At 52.1% G+C, this 16538-nt stretch overlaps 1 protein-coding gene across 1 annotated transcript; it reads right to left on the reverse strand.

Moving 5' to 3' along the window:
* Nucleotides 1-5310: 5310 nt before the first annotated feature.
* On the reverse strand, nt 5311-9224 carry MFSD3 (major facilitator superfamily domain containing 3). The gene is made up of 6 exons (XM_074943691.1): nt 9107-9224; nt 8020-8759; nt 7606-7753; nt 7200-7306; nt 6349-6458; nt 5311-5852 (listed from the first exon to the last, which is right to left on the reverse strand). Exons 2-6 carry the CDS (start codon nt 8699-8701, stop codon nt 5679-5681), a joined length of 1221 nt encoding a protein of 406 aa, XP_074799792.1. The 5' UTR covers nt 8702-8759; nt 9107-9224; the 3' UTR covers nt 5311-5678.
* Nucleotides 9225-16538: the final 7314 nt, after the last annotated feature.

Here is a 16538-nt window from a genome sequence, read left to right on the forward strand (position 1 = left end):
GTTGACCTGGACTGTGGGTTCATGAAAATGGTCAAACTGAGGGCTCCTGTGAAACTCCAAGGCGCAAGACCCCACCAAGGTAGACGAGGAACTTTGTCACAACACACGGTTAGCTTGACCAAAGTTTTAGGCCTACTTGGGAAGTTTAGGCCTACTGGGTTTTCCTCCACAGGACTAAAGCTGACAACTGAGAGATAGCCGTTCTGCAGAATGTCCATCATGTGGTTGGGACACATATTATCACAGGAGGGTGTAAGTACAGCCCCTGATAAAGTAGAGGCTCTTGCTACACGGCCCTGCCTGCCAAATGACAGAGAGCTCAGGCCCTTTCTAGGATTTAGTGGCTACTACCACAGATTCATGAAGAATGACACTGCTATTACACGCCCAGGGAATGACCTCAGCAGCAGATACCTGTCCAGCAATGAGAAATGGAAATACAAGACAAAACCTAAAAAGTCCACAAGGCCTCCTGAACAGGAATGCCCCCATCCCGTGCAGCCTTTTGGGAAGTGATGGGCTGAGAGGCATGTATCCGTATGGAGCTCAGTTCCAGGTGTGGACAGACAACGACCCATTAGTTTAGGTGTTGACAAGTGCTGAGCTAGATGATACGGGGTGGGCATGGATGGCTGCATTGGCTAGCTATGAGTTCAGCATCCAGTGTGGATTGGAGAGAAGCCATATCGATGCTGATGCACGATCCTGTCATCCAGGAGCTCCAGAGCTGGCTGTAGCTCTGGCTGATGGAATAAGAACAGTCTGCCTAATTTGAATACAAGTTCGACTCCAACTGTCTGTAACCCTTCTGCAAGGTGGCTAACATAGCAGTAAGTGGATCAATACATGTAGTGTATTTACCTCTTGAGAGCCATCAAACTGCACAGTGAAGTGGCAAATCGGCAGGGGAGTTGTCTTCATCCGGTTCTTCAATTAGATTTTGAAATTGTCTGTGGCTGAATGCATTTGAGAGAATGAATTTCACAATGTGCAAGACAGGTTTCATGATGTGATCAAATTTGAGATTTTTAGATACCAGTTGCTCCCGATGAATAATACAGTGAAATGTCCAAAATTTGGGAAAGCTCTCGTCAGACTTACACAGCCCTACTAATCCATTCACAGATCCCCACATGGACGGAGCTCTGTCCATTGCAATGGCAGTGAGCTTCTGTAAAGGCAAGTGGCTTTTTGCAACTACCAACATCAACGCCTCCTTTAGATCTCATCCACGAGTTCTGTCCTTTAGTGACACGAAATCGAGGAGTTCTTCCCTTACAACTCAGTTGTCAGACACAGTGCGGACAAATACCGATAATAAGGTTTATCCTGTGCATGGCACAACTCATCCAAAGTGATGCTCAAATACTCACACTGCTGAAGTTGCAAGTGCAGTTGCGATTCGATGTCACTGTTCAGGTCGGAGATTCTGCGTTCTATTGTGTGGTGTGAAAGCTGTAGGCCAGAAATTTTCTTCTGTAGATTCTTGTTCTCTGGTAACAGGATTGAAATCACATCAGTAAGGCACATTTTTATAAGCTCTCCTTCAGAGTAGGGCTTTTTCACATGGGCTGTGTGCCAGGCCACATAAGAGGAGCCTAATGTTACAGTCTGTGATCGGTTGGCAAATCTGGTGAAGACCTGGGCTTCTACATCTGTTTGTTTTTTCAAAGTTTTCAGTTTTAAAGTGCAGAGTTCAGAACCTTGTGGGAATTCTTGATCCATATGTGCATGGCTCGAAGCGAAATGATGCTGCAGGTTTGAAGATTTGAACTGAGAGATACACATCTGGCAAAGACGACACATGACCTTACCATGACGTTCAACAAAAAAATACTTATTCTCCCACTCCTGTTGGAAGCCTCGATTTTCATCTGTGTATTTTCTTTTCTGTTTGCATTTGCGTTCCATTGTTAGATGGTGTAAGAAAATTTTTGATTAAAATTTTCCACACCAGCTAGTCACCGTATGTTTTATTCAAGGAGACACTGGTGCCAGCCAGGGGGTGCTGGACCCCTGGCTCTGTCCCAGGCCCTGCCCCCACTCCACCCCTTTCCCCAAGTCCCCACCCCCACCTCTGCCCCGCCTCTTCCCGCCCCCTCCCCGAGGGAGCCGTGTCCTCGTTCCTCCCCCCCCCCCCCCCGGCCGAGCCTCCTGCACATCGCAAAACAGCTGATTGTGGCGGGCAGGAGGCACAGGGAGGGAGGAGGAGGTGGTGCTGGGGGAGGGAGGGTGAGGCTGCGCACCACGTCCTCACTCCTCTCCCTCCCCCCTAGAGTCTCCTCAATGCCAGGGCTAGGACTATAACAGGGTTTAAAAGAGAACTAGATAAATTCATGGAGATTAAGTCCATTAATGGCTATTAGCCAGGATGGGCAAGGAATGGTGTCCTAGCCTCTGTTTGTCAGACGGTGGAGATGGATGGCAGGAGAGAGATCATTAGGTTATTACGTGTTAGGTTCACTCCCTCTGGGGCACCTGGCATTGGCCACTGTTGGTAGACAGGATACTGGGCTGCATGGACCTTTGGTCTGACCCAGTCTGGCTGTTCTTATGGTTTTAAAAGGGCCGGCTGACTCCACTGTTGATAGTGTCTGTCATTTCTGTCAGACCCCTTTTTTCAAGAACAGCAGCAGTTTGACAGGGGTCAGTTCCTGGCCTTTATGTGAGTCCTTAGACTAGGGGGCCTTTCCTGATGGCATAATACAGTTGCCTTTGCTGCCTTTGATCACACTTAGTCCCATTGTTCAGGAAATGGGGGAGCAGCATGAGTCCTGATCATATTACCCTAAAGCTGCTGCTTCCCAGAGCCTTTCATCCTCCTCCTATTTCATTAATATGCTTTCCTTTGACAATAGTTGTAAAGTGGAATCGGATTGTAGAGCACTTTGAAATAGCTGCTGTCAGGGCAAAACTTCTAGAAAGAGCCTGTGAGACTATAACTCCTGTGCCACCACCCCACTCTCAGAAAGCTGGCACGGGCAGGAGTTGAGCTCACAGTTCATGGTGAGGTGACATGAGGTAATGACGCACGCCTGGGTGGTGGAAGCAGAGTGGATTAAGATTTATTGGGGCCCTGGGCACAAAGAACATTAGAGCCCCCCCACCCCAAGGCATCACCCCCTGTTCTTCCACTTCCCCCAAGGCCACGCCACTTGGCTGGAATCTGGGGCCATGGTAAGAGCTGCCCAGGGAGCCCTGGACCCTCCATCTGCCCAGGGAAGTGCTCCCTGGTGACCCTGGTGGGCAGGGACACTGACCAGAGGCTGCTCTTGGGCACCCTGGTACCCTGCCCAGGGCAGGTGGAGGGCCATGGGCTCCCCACAGCTGCCCGGGCTCCCTGGGTGGCTTTGACCACAGCCTAGGACAGTGGTCCCCAAACTGTGGGGTGCACACAGTGGGGGACACAGGAACATTTGGGGGGGTGCAGTAGGGCCTGGGTCAGCCATTATGGGGGTGGGGAGGCAGGACCACCCTGCCCTGCTCCAGCTTCACCCCAGCTGTACCTCCAGCCCCGCTCCCGGCAATGGCCCCGCTCCCAGCTCTCGACCGTGACCCCCGTCTTCTGCTCCCAGCTCTGGCCCCAGCTTCTGGGGGCGCACTACTGAAAAAGTAACAATACATCCTGTTTTGGCCCCAGACATCCTAACTTTTTTGTCAAAACTGGGCATTTGTCCCATTTGCTTGTCAACTGATCACCAGTTGGCAAGAGCAAATGGTACAAATGCCCAATCTTGCCAAAAGGTGCTCAGGGTGGGCAGACACGCCTTGGGACTCAGCAAGGTATGCAGGGACCTGCCTGTGGACAGAACTCTGAGGTTTTTCCAGGCCATGTGGTGGACAGCTTGTCTTTGGGACAAAGAAAGACAGACCACATGGCAAGAGACTATAAAAGGCTGCTGCAGATCCTCCATCTGGTCTTCAATCCTGCTTCCTACCTCTGGAGGGACTCGGCTACACTGAAGCTTTGAACCAAGGACTGAAAGACCCATCCCAGCTGTGGATGGACTCCAGAGACTGGATTTGAACCTGCAGTTTATTCTATCACTGCTGCAAGCCTGAACCAAGAACTTGGCCATCACTGTATGTCATTGATTCTATTTAACCCATTCTAGCTCTCATCTCTATACTTTTCCTTTTATGAATAAACCTTTAGATTTTAGATTCTAAAGGATTGGCAACAGCGTGATTTCTGTGTAAGATCTGACTTGTATATTGACCTGGGCCTGGGGCTTGGTCCTTTGGGATCGAGGGAACCTTTTTTCTTTTACTTGGGTATTGGTTTTCGTAACCATTCGTCCCCATAACGAGGGGCATTGGTGGGGATACTGGGAAACTGGAGTGTCCAAGGGAATTGCTTGTGTGACTTGTGGTTAGCCAGTGGGGTAAAACCAAAGTCCTCTCTCTCTGTCTGACTGGTTTGTTTGCCTTGGTGTGCACAGAAACCCCAGCCTGGGGCTGTAACTGCCCTGCTTGAAGCAATGTGTCCTGAATTGGCACTCTCCGTTGGGTCCCGCCAGAACCAGCCTCGTTACAGGGGCATCGCTCAGAGAGAGCTGGGTTACAGTTGAATTGACTTTAACTTTGCATGTCATGGTTTAAGTTTAGCCACTCTTCATATCCTGGAAGAGCAAGCAGCAGCACTGGGCAAACTTAATTGTGCATGAACAAACATTGCAGGGAGTAAAAATATACACTGCCACGTCCTATGTGCCTAGTCAGTCTGCAGCAGAGCCAGGGCCAGCTAGTTTTCTTTTTTTAATCCGTAATCTAATTATGATACTGTAACTATTCTAATGTGGGAGAAAACTCCCCCCAGCAATGAGTCAGGCGTTTTCTGGACACACTTGGTCACATGCCTCTCCTCTGAACTCTGAGACAGCACCCAGAGCCTGAGGAGCTGGGAGACTGACCTGCCTGCTGGCTCAGAAGGACTCTGCTACACACAGACACAGGGCCCTGCGACAGCAGCCCAGCTGAGCCAGAGTTGAGCACTCTGCAATGTGGCTGGGTGCAGCTTGCACCAGTCTAACCATTAACAAGAATATCAAACCCTGGAGCTTGCATGAGATGGACAAGAGCCTTGTAACGGCATGGGCCTAGTAACCAACAGCCCCGCTCCTCCCTTCCCAGGGCTCCAGCACAGGGCCCAGTCTGAACACCGCCTCTCTCAGCAGGGTGGAGTGAGTGTGGTGCAGGGGCAGGAGAAGGAGACACATTCAGTAAACAAATGTTTTAATTTCAGATCCCAGAGGCTGGAGTGTGAGCGCAGCACCGAGCCTGCACCTGGTTGTTGCAGCATCCCTGGCTCGGCGCAGACAGGACCTGGCTCCCTAAGGCAGCTCTGGGGAAAGCAAGGAGTGTAGGCCATCCAGGGGGCGGGAAAGGAGAAAATCTTAGATGTTGGTTACAGTTGCGGAGACACCCACAGGGAAATGCGGAGCCTCTGCAGTTCCTGAGGGCTCCAGCAGGAGGTGCAGGCATTCAGTGTCTTAGGATTTGGCCCTGTGATGTTTCATTTGTACAGGCATTTTTGGGCTCCTTCAATGTCCACTAGGAGTGCAAATTAATACACCTGCTCGAGACCCCTGCAAGTCCAGCCAGGGAGATTCTCAGCTGTCCATCCCTTAGCCTGGCCCACTCACAGTGAATCCCTGGAGAGGCCAGGCATGTCTCCTTCAGCTCCCGCCAGGAGGCACATTCAGGACGTAGAGCACAGAGGTGAAGGAGAGGAAGAGGAAGCAGCAGAAGCTGGATGCAAAGCCCAGCCAGTCCACGATGCTCCCCACAAAGCTGCTGAATGCCAGCTTGCCCAGCACTTCCAGGGTGGCCAGGAAACTGTAATGAGTGGCCTGCAAAGGGCAGACACACACCAGCATGAGGGGTGGCAAACACAAAGAGAGATCCACTTACGCTGTCAAACAGAGGGACCCAGGTAGCCCAGATAGCGCCTAAACCCTGCCCAGCCGAGGGCTGCAGGAAAGGGCCAGGAGCCCCAGAAAGCACCTGACTGTCATTCCCTTCGGCAGCTTGGAGCCAAGCCTCATCTCCAAGGCTGCAGGGTGGCCTGTGACCTTGGGCAACTCAACTCCCTTTTCTGTACCTGAGTTCCCCATCTGCCCAGTGCAGATAATGCCTCCCTCGGGGTGCATTCACATCTGGGAGGGCCATACAGAGACTCAGATCTCAGGGCTCTTCACTAATACTGATGAGTGAACCGTCTCAGCTGCCTGCTGACACTGGTGGATCCTACATTAACATCCCCAGTGTGCAGACAGGGAGGCAGATGTGCCCATTGATTCTAGTCCCCCTTGGGCCACATTTCCAGAGGTGCTGGTTGCAGGGTACCTGTATGATGCCATCCGCCCTCTGCGTGCATTGCATCATGATGCTAAAAGCCAGGGTGGTGATCAGCCCTCCAATGAAGTGCTGGACACAGATACTCAGGATCGCAGCCCCTATACATACAGCAAGACATGGCAACGGGGGAGTAATGCAGGTGACCAGTTCAGGGTTGGAGAGAGGCATGGCCCAAGTGCAGGACTGGGAGCAGCGTCTCCAGATTTCTGCTCCCAGTTCTGACGCTGATACTCTCTGTGGCCATGTGCAAGTCACTGGACCTCTCAGAAAGAGCTGGGCAGAAAACGGGGTCCCCCCCCGCGCATGAAAACTTCTGTGAAAAAACTAAATTGTTTTCATCTAAATTTCATAGAAAAGTTCAATTTTCTGGTGAAATATTTTAGTCCCAAAGTAAAATATTTCCATTTGGAAATGCTAACAAAATGCCACCTGGGAGGTGGAGTTTGGGTGCCTCAGACTCCCATTCTCCTCTATAGGCTGGGCTTCCATATTGAACTACATTTCCCAAGATGCACCATGGTCTTCCCTCTTGGAGGGAGAACAGGGTGCCTCATGAGAGTCCCTGGACGTGCTGCATCATGGAGGATATAGTTCAGCCATAAAGCCTGGCAGCAGATCCAAACTGAAATGTTCTGGTGGGTTTGGTTTGACTAAATCAAAATTTTCCATGGAAAGCAAAAACCGTTGCCCAAAATATTGTATAGTTGAAAACCCAGTTTTCCATCAAAACACAGTTCTGAGGGAAAATTTCTGACCAGCCCTACACTGCCTCTCGGTTCTCTTTCTCTTCACCCCATATCAACAAGGAGCTCTCTTATGCTCAGCTGGGTGGTGCTCACCTTTGAAGAGAGAGACTCCATCATCGTAGATGAAGACCAAAAAGGTCTGTAAGTTCAGGCTGCAGAAGCGGAGCAGTAAGAGAGCCTTCAGCAGAGACAGTGGCTGCCTGGAAAGAAGACACAAACCCAACACAGAGATGGTTAAGGAAGCCAGTGCAGCAGAACACTGCAGGCAGAAGAAGAGCAAGCAGAACAGAAGGGGAGGGATTGTGTTTGGTTCCTCCCCATTTGATTGAGCGGAAGGATCATGAATCAGACACAGCAGCTGGGCCCAAGAGCAATCAAAACAGCACCAGGCATCTCACTGATCTCTCCTGCCACACATGCCTCTTCCAACCCACGTACAAACCAGCCTTTTTCACCCCATACAAGAAGGGAGGTGGCAGAGCCCCATTCTACAATTAACCTCTGCTTGGACATCAGCTGGCCACCCAGTGAGGAACCTGTGATGGAGAAGACCATGGCTACCACTCCATTCCAGAAGCCAAGTTGCTGGGTGGAGAATCCATGGTCCAGCAGGAAGAGTGGGAACATGGTGGTGGTGCCTTGCTCACCTGCGAGGGAAAAGGACACAATCAGGTGAGCCACAGCCAAGTCTATGCTCTATCAGACTCTTCCCTGCATGCAGGGGTGTCCAACAGCACAACAGGGAGCTTTAATGGCTCTGCTCGAACCCTAACCCAGCCCTGGCAGGTGACCCTTTCTAGATTTACAGCTGTTACATCCAATAGCTCCTTTCCACTTGCAGCCCTGCTGAGTGCTCCACTCTAAACACTCCTTTCCTTAGAGGAATCCCAGCCCTCACCGGGCAGGCACTCACCAAGCTTGTAGAGGAAGACAAAGCCGGTGGTCCAAAGGGTGCCCGGCACACGGAGGAGCTCCTGGAGAATTCTCCAAGGGTTGAAGGTTCTTGTCCGGGGCTGGCCATCCTGAGAAGGCCGTCCTAGCGTGAGCCACAGTTCCGGAGCACTCCACACATACAGTATGGCCAGAAGATAAATGATGGCCAGAAGCAAGAAGAGAACCCCCCAGCCCAACAGGTGCATCAAGGTCAGGAGGCCTCCTCCCGCCAGCACGGAGCCCAGTTTGTAAGCCACCACTTGGATGGTGTTGCCGTACCCGATCTCATCCTGCCACAGGAGCCCAATGGCTACTCCATCCACTGCGATGTCCTGGACAGAAGCAAAGAAGTTCATGAGCAGCAGCATGGCAGCGACAGGCAGGAAGTTGGTCTCCGGCGACATAGTGGCACATGCTAGGCAGGCCAGCACTAGTCCTGACATGCTGAGCACCAGCCAGGTCTGCTTGGTGTGGTACTGATCCACTAAAGGAGCCCACAGCATCTTGAGGATCCAGGGCAGATAGAGCATTTTGGCCAAGCTGATCTTGCTGAAGGAGAGGCCCACGCTGCGGAGATAGATGGGCAGCAGGCCGGACTGTAGCCCATATGGCATCCCTTGGACGAAGTACAGGCCCCCCAGCAGCACATACTTAGAGTTCATCCTTCAGCCCCAGGCCAAGGGGCTCACACAGGAGAAGATCTGGGAGAGATCCGCTGAGCTGTGGGGAACACAAACAGACAGACATTACATTGGGCTCAGCGAGGGGAGAGGCCCAGCACAGCAGGGGTTAAGGCATGGGCCTCGGCCTCAGCTTGGGAATTCAGGGTGTATGTACGAGGAGTAGGAGAGGGGGCACCAGCTTGGTTGCACTGGGCCAGGCCCTGGAGTCACCTGATGCCATGGTAACAGAGAGACCATATAGCCACTCCTGTCAAAGTGACAGCCACACCCCAGCGCTACCACGGCAACACCCCCAATGATACAGCTAGGGCCTGATACCATGGTGACAGCCACACCCCAGCGCTGCCATGGCAACACCCCAATGATACAGCTAGGGCCTGATACCATGGTGACAGCCACACCGCAGCGCTGCCATGGCAACACCCCCAATGATACAGCTAGGGCCTGATGCCATGGTGACAGCCACACCGCAGCGCTGCCATGGCAACACCCCCAATGATACAGCTAGGGCCTGATACCATGGTGACAGCCACACCGCAGCGCTGCCATGGCAACACCCCCAATGATACAGCTAGGGCCTGATGCCATGGTGACAGCCACACCGCAGCGCTGCCATGGCAACACCCCCAATGATACAGCTAGGGCCTGATGCCATGGTGACAGTCGCCACGGTGACAGGGCCACCTACTGTGACCATACAGACAAGGCGGCAGACCCCCCACCCCAGCCCAGTGAACGCCCCCAGTGGGCGGGGCTCACCCCCCGCTGCCGCTCCGGGGCGGGGCTGCGAGGGGCTGGCGGCTCCTGGACGGGGGGGGGGGTAGGGCCGTAGGGGGAAGAGAAACTCTGGGGCCTGCAGCAACGCCTGGGTCCTCCACAGCCACGGAGAACGCGGAAGTGCCGGCTAGAGGGGCCGCCTTTCCCGCTGCGACGCAGCCACGCCCCCTGGCCGGTGGCGGCTCCGAGGGTCCCGTCTGCGCTGCTGCTCGTTGGTATCGGGTGGCGGTGGGCCCTTCTAGCATGCCTTTCGCTCTTCTCTATGGCTGCGGAGGACCGACCTTGGCGTTGCCGTGCTGGGCCGGCTGCCTCTGACCCCGCCCCTCCCTGGATAGGCCCCTCCCTGGGGGCAGGGCCAGAGGCTGCCTGGCAGCGGGGCTGGGGGCCCCCAGTGCCAGCTCTGCTCCACTCCAGCTGGGCCCAGGCCACATCCCTGTCCCTGGGGGGGCACCCCCTGAACCCCCCATGCCCCTCCCCATGCCACCTCCTAGAGTGGCACCCCCACCCCTGCACTGCCCCACACAGGGCCCATGCCCCCTCCCCCCAGGAGCCCCGCTGCCCAGACTGCCCCCTCTCATCACTCCTGCACCATTCTGCACCCCCAGATCCCCTCCCCACACCCCAACCCCCAGTGTCGCATCCAACAGCGCAGAACTCATGACCCCCCCGCCTGCGCCAGGTCTCACCTTCACCAGCCCCCCAGCCTGTAGCAGTAACCAGCCACATTCCTCCCCACAAGCTTGTTGCCGGCACCCAGTGCCGAGAGGCTGAACAACAGCTTGAGTTGGTTCGTTACCCGGTGTGCTATACCCAATAATCACAACGGGGTGGAGAAGCAGAAAAGTTTATTTGAAGCTTCAAATAGGTACAGGGAGATTTGAATCTCAAATCCTGTACCCAGAGCAGGAAGTTACACAGGCTTTTATACATCCTTTTTCCCAGCATACTTATCCAATAGCAAGCTGCCCCAAGTATCCATATAGCCAGCCAATCCAGTTCCCAGCTAGTTTCCTGGTTCTTTGTATCATTTGTTAAACTATACATAAAGCTGCTTTATTCAGCATTGTTCTTCCATATCTGCCCTGTTTGGCCTTGTTTAGTTTCAGGCAGTCTGACTCTGCAGCATATTGTTGCAGATTCTCAGCAGAACTGCTGTGTGTGCCTCCAGGCGGGGGGGCCAAGGACACTTGGGCCTAGTACGCAGAGCTGCTGCGAGTGCCTCCAGGCGGGAGGGGGGGCCAAGGACACCTGGGCCTAGTGCGAGGGGGCTTCATCAACACTCGTGGTCTTCCATCCCCTCGAGTTACCTAGTGGCCGTGCCCCAGTGTCCCCAACAACTCCCCCCTTTGAGAACACTCAACAACCTTGGCTCTGAGTTTTCTCACTTGGGCTACTTATTTCTTTACAATAGGACTTTGCATAAGCACTTTGTGATAGCCCTGAAGAGAATGACTTATTAACTTTTGCAAAAGGGCCCTGACACATGATACTGCACAGCATAATACCAGTAATACAAGCAATGCAGGAAAAAGAATTTTCAATAGCAGGCTAAATAAACCACCAAGCCAAGACCACAAACCCGAGCCTGAAAACAAGGTTTGCAATCAATCGTTCTCTGGGGCAGTATAGGCAACCTGTGCTCCGGCTCGGGCATGGGCCTCAGCCTGTACCACCTTTTCATAGATCTCATAACTTCTATCATTTACATATACACAACATTGGGGCCCGACGAGGGCACAAACCCTTCCTTGGGATGCCAAGAGATAGTCCAAAGCCAGCCTGTTTTGGAGGGAAAACGTCCTGAGCTGCTGTACCTCTTTATTTAATGTTTTTACTGCTGACCCTAAATCAGTAACCGAGTCCTCTAACTCTAAGGCAACTTTCTCAAGTACCATTTGCAGCCTTACAGTATAGCAGCCTATGCATGCCATGGCTGGTCCAGAAACCAGTGGCGCTATTCCCAGTACAGAGCACCCTACAAGCTTCTCGGTTGTGAGGGGATTCTTCATATTGCCCTCCAATGCCTTAGTCAGTCGCCGCAGGGTCTTTTCTCGTGACTCAACAGAGGTGTCTCGGGCATTTCTAATCTTTCCTTTGGGCAGTGTGGCAGTTATGGAAAGATGAGATTGTCGGGCTCAACGGGTAGTGATAAATGGCTCCATGTCTAGTTGGCAGCCGGTGTCAAGTGGAGTGCCCCAGGGGTCGGTCCTGGGGCCGGTTTTGTTCAATATCTTCATAAATGATCTGGAGGATGGTGTGGATTGCACTCTCAGCAAATTTGCAGATGATACTAAACTGGGAGGAGTGGTAGATACGCTGGAGGGGAGGGATAGGATACAGAAGGACCTAGACAAATTGGAGGATTGGGCCAAAAGAAATCTGATGAGGTTCAATAAGGATAAGTGCAGGGTCCTGCACTTAGGATGGAAGAATCCAATGCACCGCTACAGACTAGGGACCGAATGGCTAGGCAGCAGTTCTGCGGAAAAGGACCTAGGGGTGACAGTGGACGAGAAGCTGGATATGAGTCAACAGTGTGCCCTTGTTGCCAAGAAGGCCAATGGCATTTTGGGATGTATAAGTAGGGGCATAGCGAGCAGATCGAGGGATGTGATCGTTCCCCTCTATTCGACACTGGTGAGGCCTCATCTGGAGTACTGTGTCCAGTTTTGGGCCCCACACTACAAGAAGGATGTGGATAAATTGGAGAGAGTCCAGCGAAGGGCAACAAAAATGATTAGGGGTCTAGAGCACATGACTTATGAGGAGAGGCTGAGGGAGCTGGGATTGTTTAGTCTGCAGAAGAGAAGAATGAGGGGGGATTTGATAGCTGCTTTCAACTACCTGAAAGGGGGTTCCAAAGAGGATGGCTCTAGACTGTTCTCAATGGTAGCAGATGACAGAACGAGGAGTAATGGTCTCAAGTTGCAATGGGGGAGGTTTAGGTTGGATATTAGGAAAAACTTTTTCACTAAGAGGGTGGTGAAACACTGGAATGCGTTACCTAGGGAGGTGGTAGAATCTCCTTCCTTAGAGGTTTTTAAGGTCAGGCTTGACAAAGCCCTGGCTGGGATGATTTAACTGGGAATTGGTCCTGCTTCGAGCAGGGGGTTGGACTAGATGACCTTCTGGGGTCCCTTCCAACCCTGATATTCTATGATTCTATGAGGAACTCCATGAGCTATTTAACAGCTACCTGTCCAGTCGGCTGGCAGCACCTTGTAAGCCTTTTGGCCACATACAAAATAGTGACCCTGTAGGGCCCAGTAAGGACTGTTTCTTAAGGGGATTCCTGGGATACTTAAGGCTGCTTTTTCAAAAAGTTCATATGCCCGTAGGGGGGCATCCCATCCTCCTGATTGGGTACAAGTGGGGGCATTTCTAATTGTGCTGTTCAAATTACACTCGCCATAGGGACCACTACAAACCCACCATTGGCTTGCTACATTGGAAATGTTAACTGGACGGCAAGTTACATTTCCAAACCCCTTTTTTTGTGGTAAGATTATTTGTAAGAGTTTCCCTAAAAGGGGAGGAACCATTACACCCACACTGTTGGCCTCCCCTGTTGGTCTTTATCCAATACCCATCAGCCCACTGTGTAATAACACAGGAGCTTTTTCCCACAGGACGCCCATAGTGATCAGATTGGTTTCGGGTAAAACATAACACTCCCTCAGTGAGTACTGCAACTGAATACTCCTGGTCCTGATAGGTGGCCTGCTGTAAAGAGGTCTTATTCCAGAACGGCGTGTACGTTCTTTCCTGCTCTTTGGTAGTGGCTAATTCTGCTAGGGTCAGGGGCAGCATGTCAAGGGGCATTCCCGTTTTGGGGGACAGTGGAGTTGGAGCACATACCCAACAATCAGTCTGATTTGTTAAAGTAACAACATGGTGCGCAAACGAAACAAAGGAGTTATGCTCTCGATATGCACAGTTTGGAAATACCAATACAGAGAATAACAATGTTACCCAATTAATTATCACCAGAGTCTTCCCAACCCAGGGTCTCCAGTACCTGGGTGGGCCCATTTTAGCGTTAAGGTGCCCGCTATTTGTGTCTTTTAAACAGTAGCTTTAGCCCGAGATCATCACTAGATGAGGAGTCAGCAGGTTGGACGGTCCACTGTTCTGCTGACGAGGGGGCGGGTACTGCCTTCAGACGAGAGTGATGGATCCAGTTCTTGTGTCCCTCCATCTTTGCCGCTGTGTGGGAGACCAGCAGGACGGTATAGGGTCCTTTCCACTTTTCCTGGAGAGGCTCGTCTTTCCAGGTGCGAACAAGCACAGAGTCACCAGGCTGTAAGGAGTGGACGGGAGTGTCCAAGGGGAGAGGCTGGGAATCCTTGGTATACCTGTGAAGAGACAAGAGAACAGCAGACAGGGAACACATATACTGTGACAAAAAAACCATTACCCAACTCCCATTCCCCTGACAGAACCGGGGTGCCATTCATAGGCCATGCCCTTTTAAACATAATTTTAAAGGTACTGAGCCCTAATCTACCCTTTGGGAGAACACGGATACGGAGTAGAACGAGGGGCAAAGCATCAGGCCATCGCAGTGAGGCTTCTTGACACACTTTGAGAGATGCCATTTGAGGGTCTGATTGGTACTCTCCACTACCCCACTGGCTTGCGGTCTCCAGGGCGTATGGAGTTTCCAGGGGATCTGTAAGGCATGTGAGATGTTTTGAATGATTTTTGACATGAAGTGTGTCCCGTTGTCAGATTCCATCCACAGGGGGAGTCCAAAGCGAGGAATGATCTCCTTAACAGACTTGAGGGCCACTGTTCTGGCAGTGCAGTTATGGCATGGGAAGGCTTCTGGCCATCCGCTGAACCGATCCACTATAACAAGGAGATATTTGAACCCTTGGGTCCGGGGAAACTCAATAAAGTCTATTTGCCACACTTGTCCAGGGCCCGGAGTGGGTTCTAGGGCAGCTGGTGGCACAGGATGTCCCGGTCGTGGGTTATTCTTTTGGCAGACTAAGCAGTCCACTTGTACCTGGGCAGCCAGGGGTCGGAGTCCGGAAGTGATAAAGTATTTTCCCATTAGTTGGATAAGTGCTTCCCTGCCAGCATGAGTGGTTTGATGTAGTTTCTGCAGCACCGGCCGGATCAGGCCCTTTGGTAAGAGGACCTTCCCTTCTGGGGAATGGAGTCATCCCTCCTTTTCCCGGAGACCGAGTTTGTCAGTTAGCTGTCTCTCCTCCCCAGAGTATTGAGGGGTTGGAAGCTCCCCTACTGATGGGATAAGGGCATGCATATGGGCGTTCTCAGTCTGAGGGGATGGCAGGGTGGCAGCATGCTTCGCCTCTCTATCTGCCCAGGCATTACCTCTGGCCACATCTTGATCCTCCCTTTGATGGGCTTTACAGTGTACCACCGCCACTTCTGAGGGAAGTTGTACGGCTTCTAGGAGCCGGAGGATTTGGGGCCCATACTTGACCTGGGGAGCCTTGGGCTGTCAGCATTCCCCTTTGCTTCCATAGACCAGCATGAGCATGCAGCACACCAAAAGCATACTTTGAATCAGTAAAAATGTTGACCCGCTTTCCTTTTGACAGTTCAAGTGCACGGGTCAGGGCTATCAGTTCGGCAAGCTGGGCAGAGGTCCCAGCAGGCAAACCTTCAGCTTCCACAGTGTCATGGAGGGTCACAACAGCATAACCCGCCCTCCTTTGCCCGTCTATTACAGTACTGCTACCATCAGTGTACCACTCATAATCTGCATTTGGGAAGGGTACATCCTTTAAATCCGGACGGCTGGAGTACTGGGCATCTATGATCTCTAAACAGTCATGTTTCTGTTCCTCTGTTTCTGGCAAGAGAGTGGCTGGGTTAAGGGAGGGGCAAGACTATAAGGTGACTTCAGAGTTCTCTAACAGCTTAGTCTGATACCGAGCAATCCGAGCCTGGGTGAGCCAAAGCCCTCCCTTTGCATCCAATACAGCTCGGACCATATGGGGAGTATAGATTTGCATAACCCCTCCCAATGTTAGCTTCTCGGCTTCCTTAAGCACTAGGGCAGTAGCTGCGACCGCCCGTAAACATGCCGGCCAACCCTTTGCAACCTGATCCAATTGCTTAGAAAAATAAGCCACAGGACGTCTCCATGCTCCTAACAGCTGTGTGAGCACTCCTAGGGCCACCCCCCTTTCGTTCATCTACATACAACTGAAACAGCTTAGAGAGATCCGGCAGGCCCAGAGCCGGGGCTTCCATCAATTTTCTTTTCAGGATTTTAAATGCCCTGTGAGCCTCTGGGGTCCAATAGAAGGGGTCATGATCTGCTTCTTTTACACAGTCGTACAGGGGTTTAGCCCACAGTCCAAACTCTGGGATCCATATCCTGCAAAAGCCTGCCATACCCAGAAATGCCCTGAGCCGCTTACGGTCACTTGGGGTAGGAACTTGACAGATAGCTTCCTTTCTTTCGCTTGAAAGCTGACGCTCCCCTTGCCGTATGTGAAACCCGAGGTACCGTACCTCTGGGAGGGCAATTTGAGCCTTACTCCGTGCTACCCGATATCCCCGGAGTCCAATAAAATTCAGGAGGCTCACGGTGGCTTTAAGGCAGGGGGTTTGGCCCACAGTGGCAATTAACAAATCATTTACATACTGCAGAAGGAGGGCCTCCTCATTATCCCAGTCCTCTAGGTCCCTGGCCAGAGCCTTGCCAAAGAGGGTGGGGGAGTTTTTAAATCCCTGAGCCAACACTGTCCAGCAAAGTTGCTTTTTAACCCTTTTTCGGTCCTCCCACTCGAAGGAGAAGATCTCCTGTGACGGGGTGGCAACTGGGATGGTAAAGAAAGAATTTTTCAGATCAAGGACTGAAAAATGGGTATACTGTCCCCCTATAGAAACCAATAAGGTATACGGGTTAGGGACAAGAGGGTGCAGAGTCTTAACCCATTCATTGGCTGCCCTTAGGTCCTGTACCAGCTGATACGTGCCATCAGGCTTCTGTATGGGTAGAATGGGAGTGTTTCAGGCTGACTGACATTCCCGGAGAATACCATACATTAGGAAT

Source organism: Natator depressus, chromosome 2 (assembly GCF_965152275.1).
Source record: "Natator depressus isolate rNatDep1 chromosome 2, rNatDep2.hap1, whole genome shotgun sequence".
Lineage (NCBI taxonomy): Eukaryota > Metazoa > Chordata > Testudines > Cheloniidae > Natator > Natator depressus.

What these genes read in the sequence shown, in the direction of transcription:
- MFSD3 (XM_074943691.1), bottom strand. Translation starts at nt 8,701, where the DNA reads ATGAACTCTAAGTATGTGCTGCTGGGGGGCCTGTACTTCGTCCAAGGG. An exon ending in CAGCTGATGTCCAAGCAGAG is followed by an intron (nt 7,307 to 7,605) that starts GTTAATTGTAGA and finishes TCTTCTTTCCAG; the next exon opens with GCAGCCACTGTCTCTGCTGA. An exon ending in GGGCGGATGGCATCATACAG is followed by an intron (nt 5,853 to 6,348) that starts GTACCCTGCAAC and finishes TGCCCTTTGCAG; the next exon opens with GCCACTCATTACAGTTTCCT.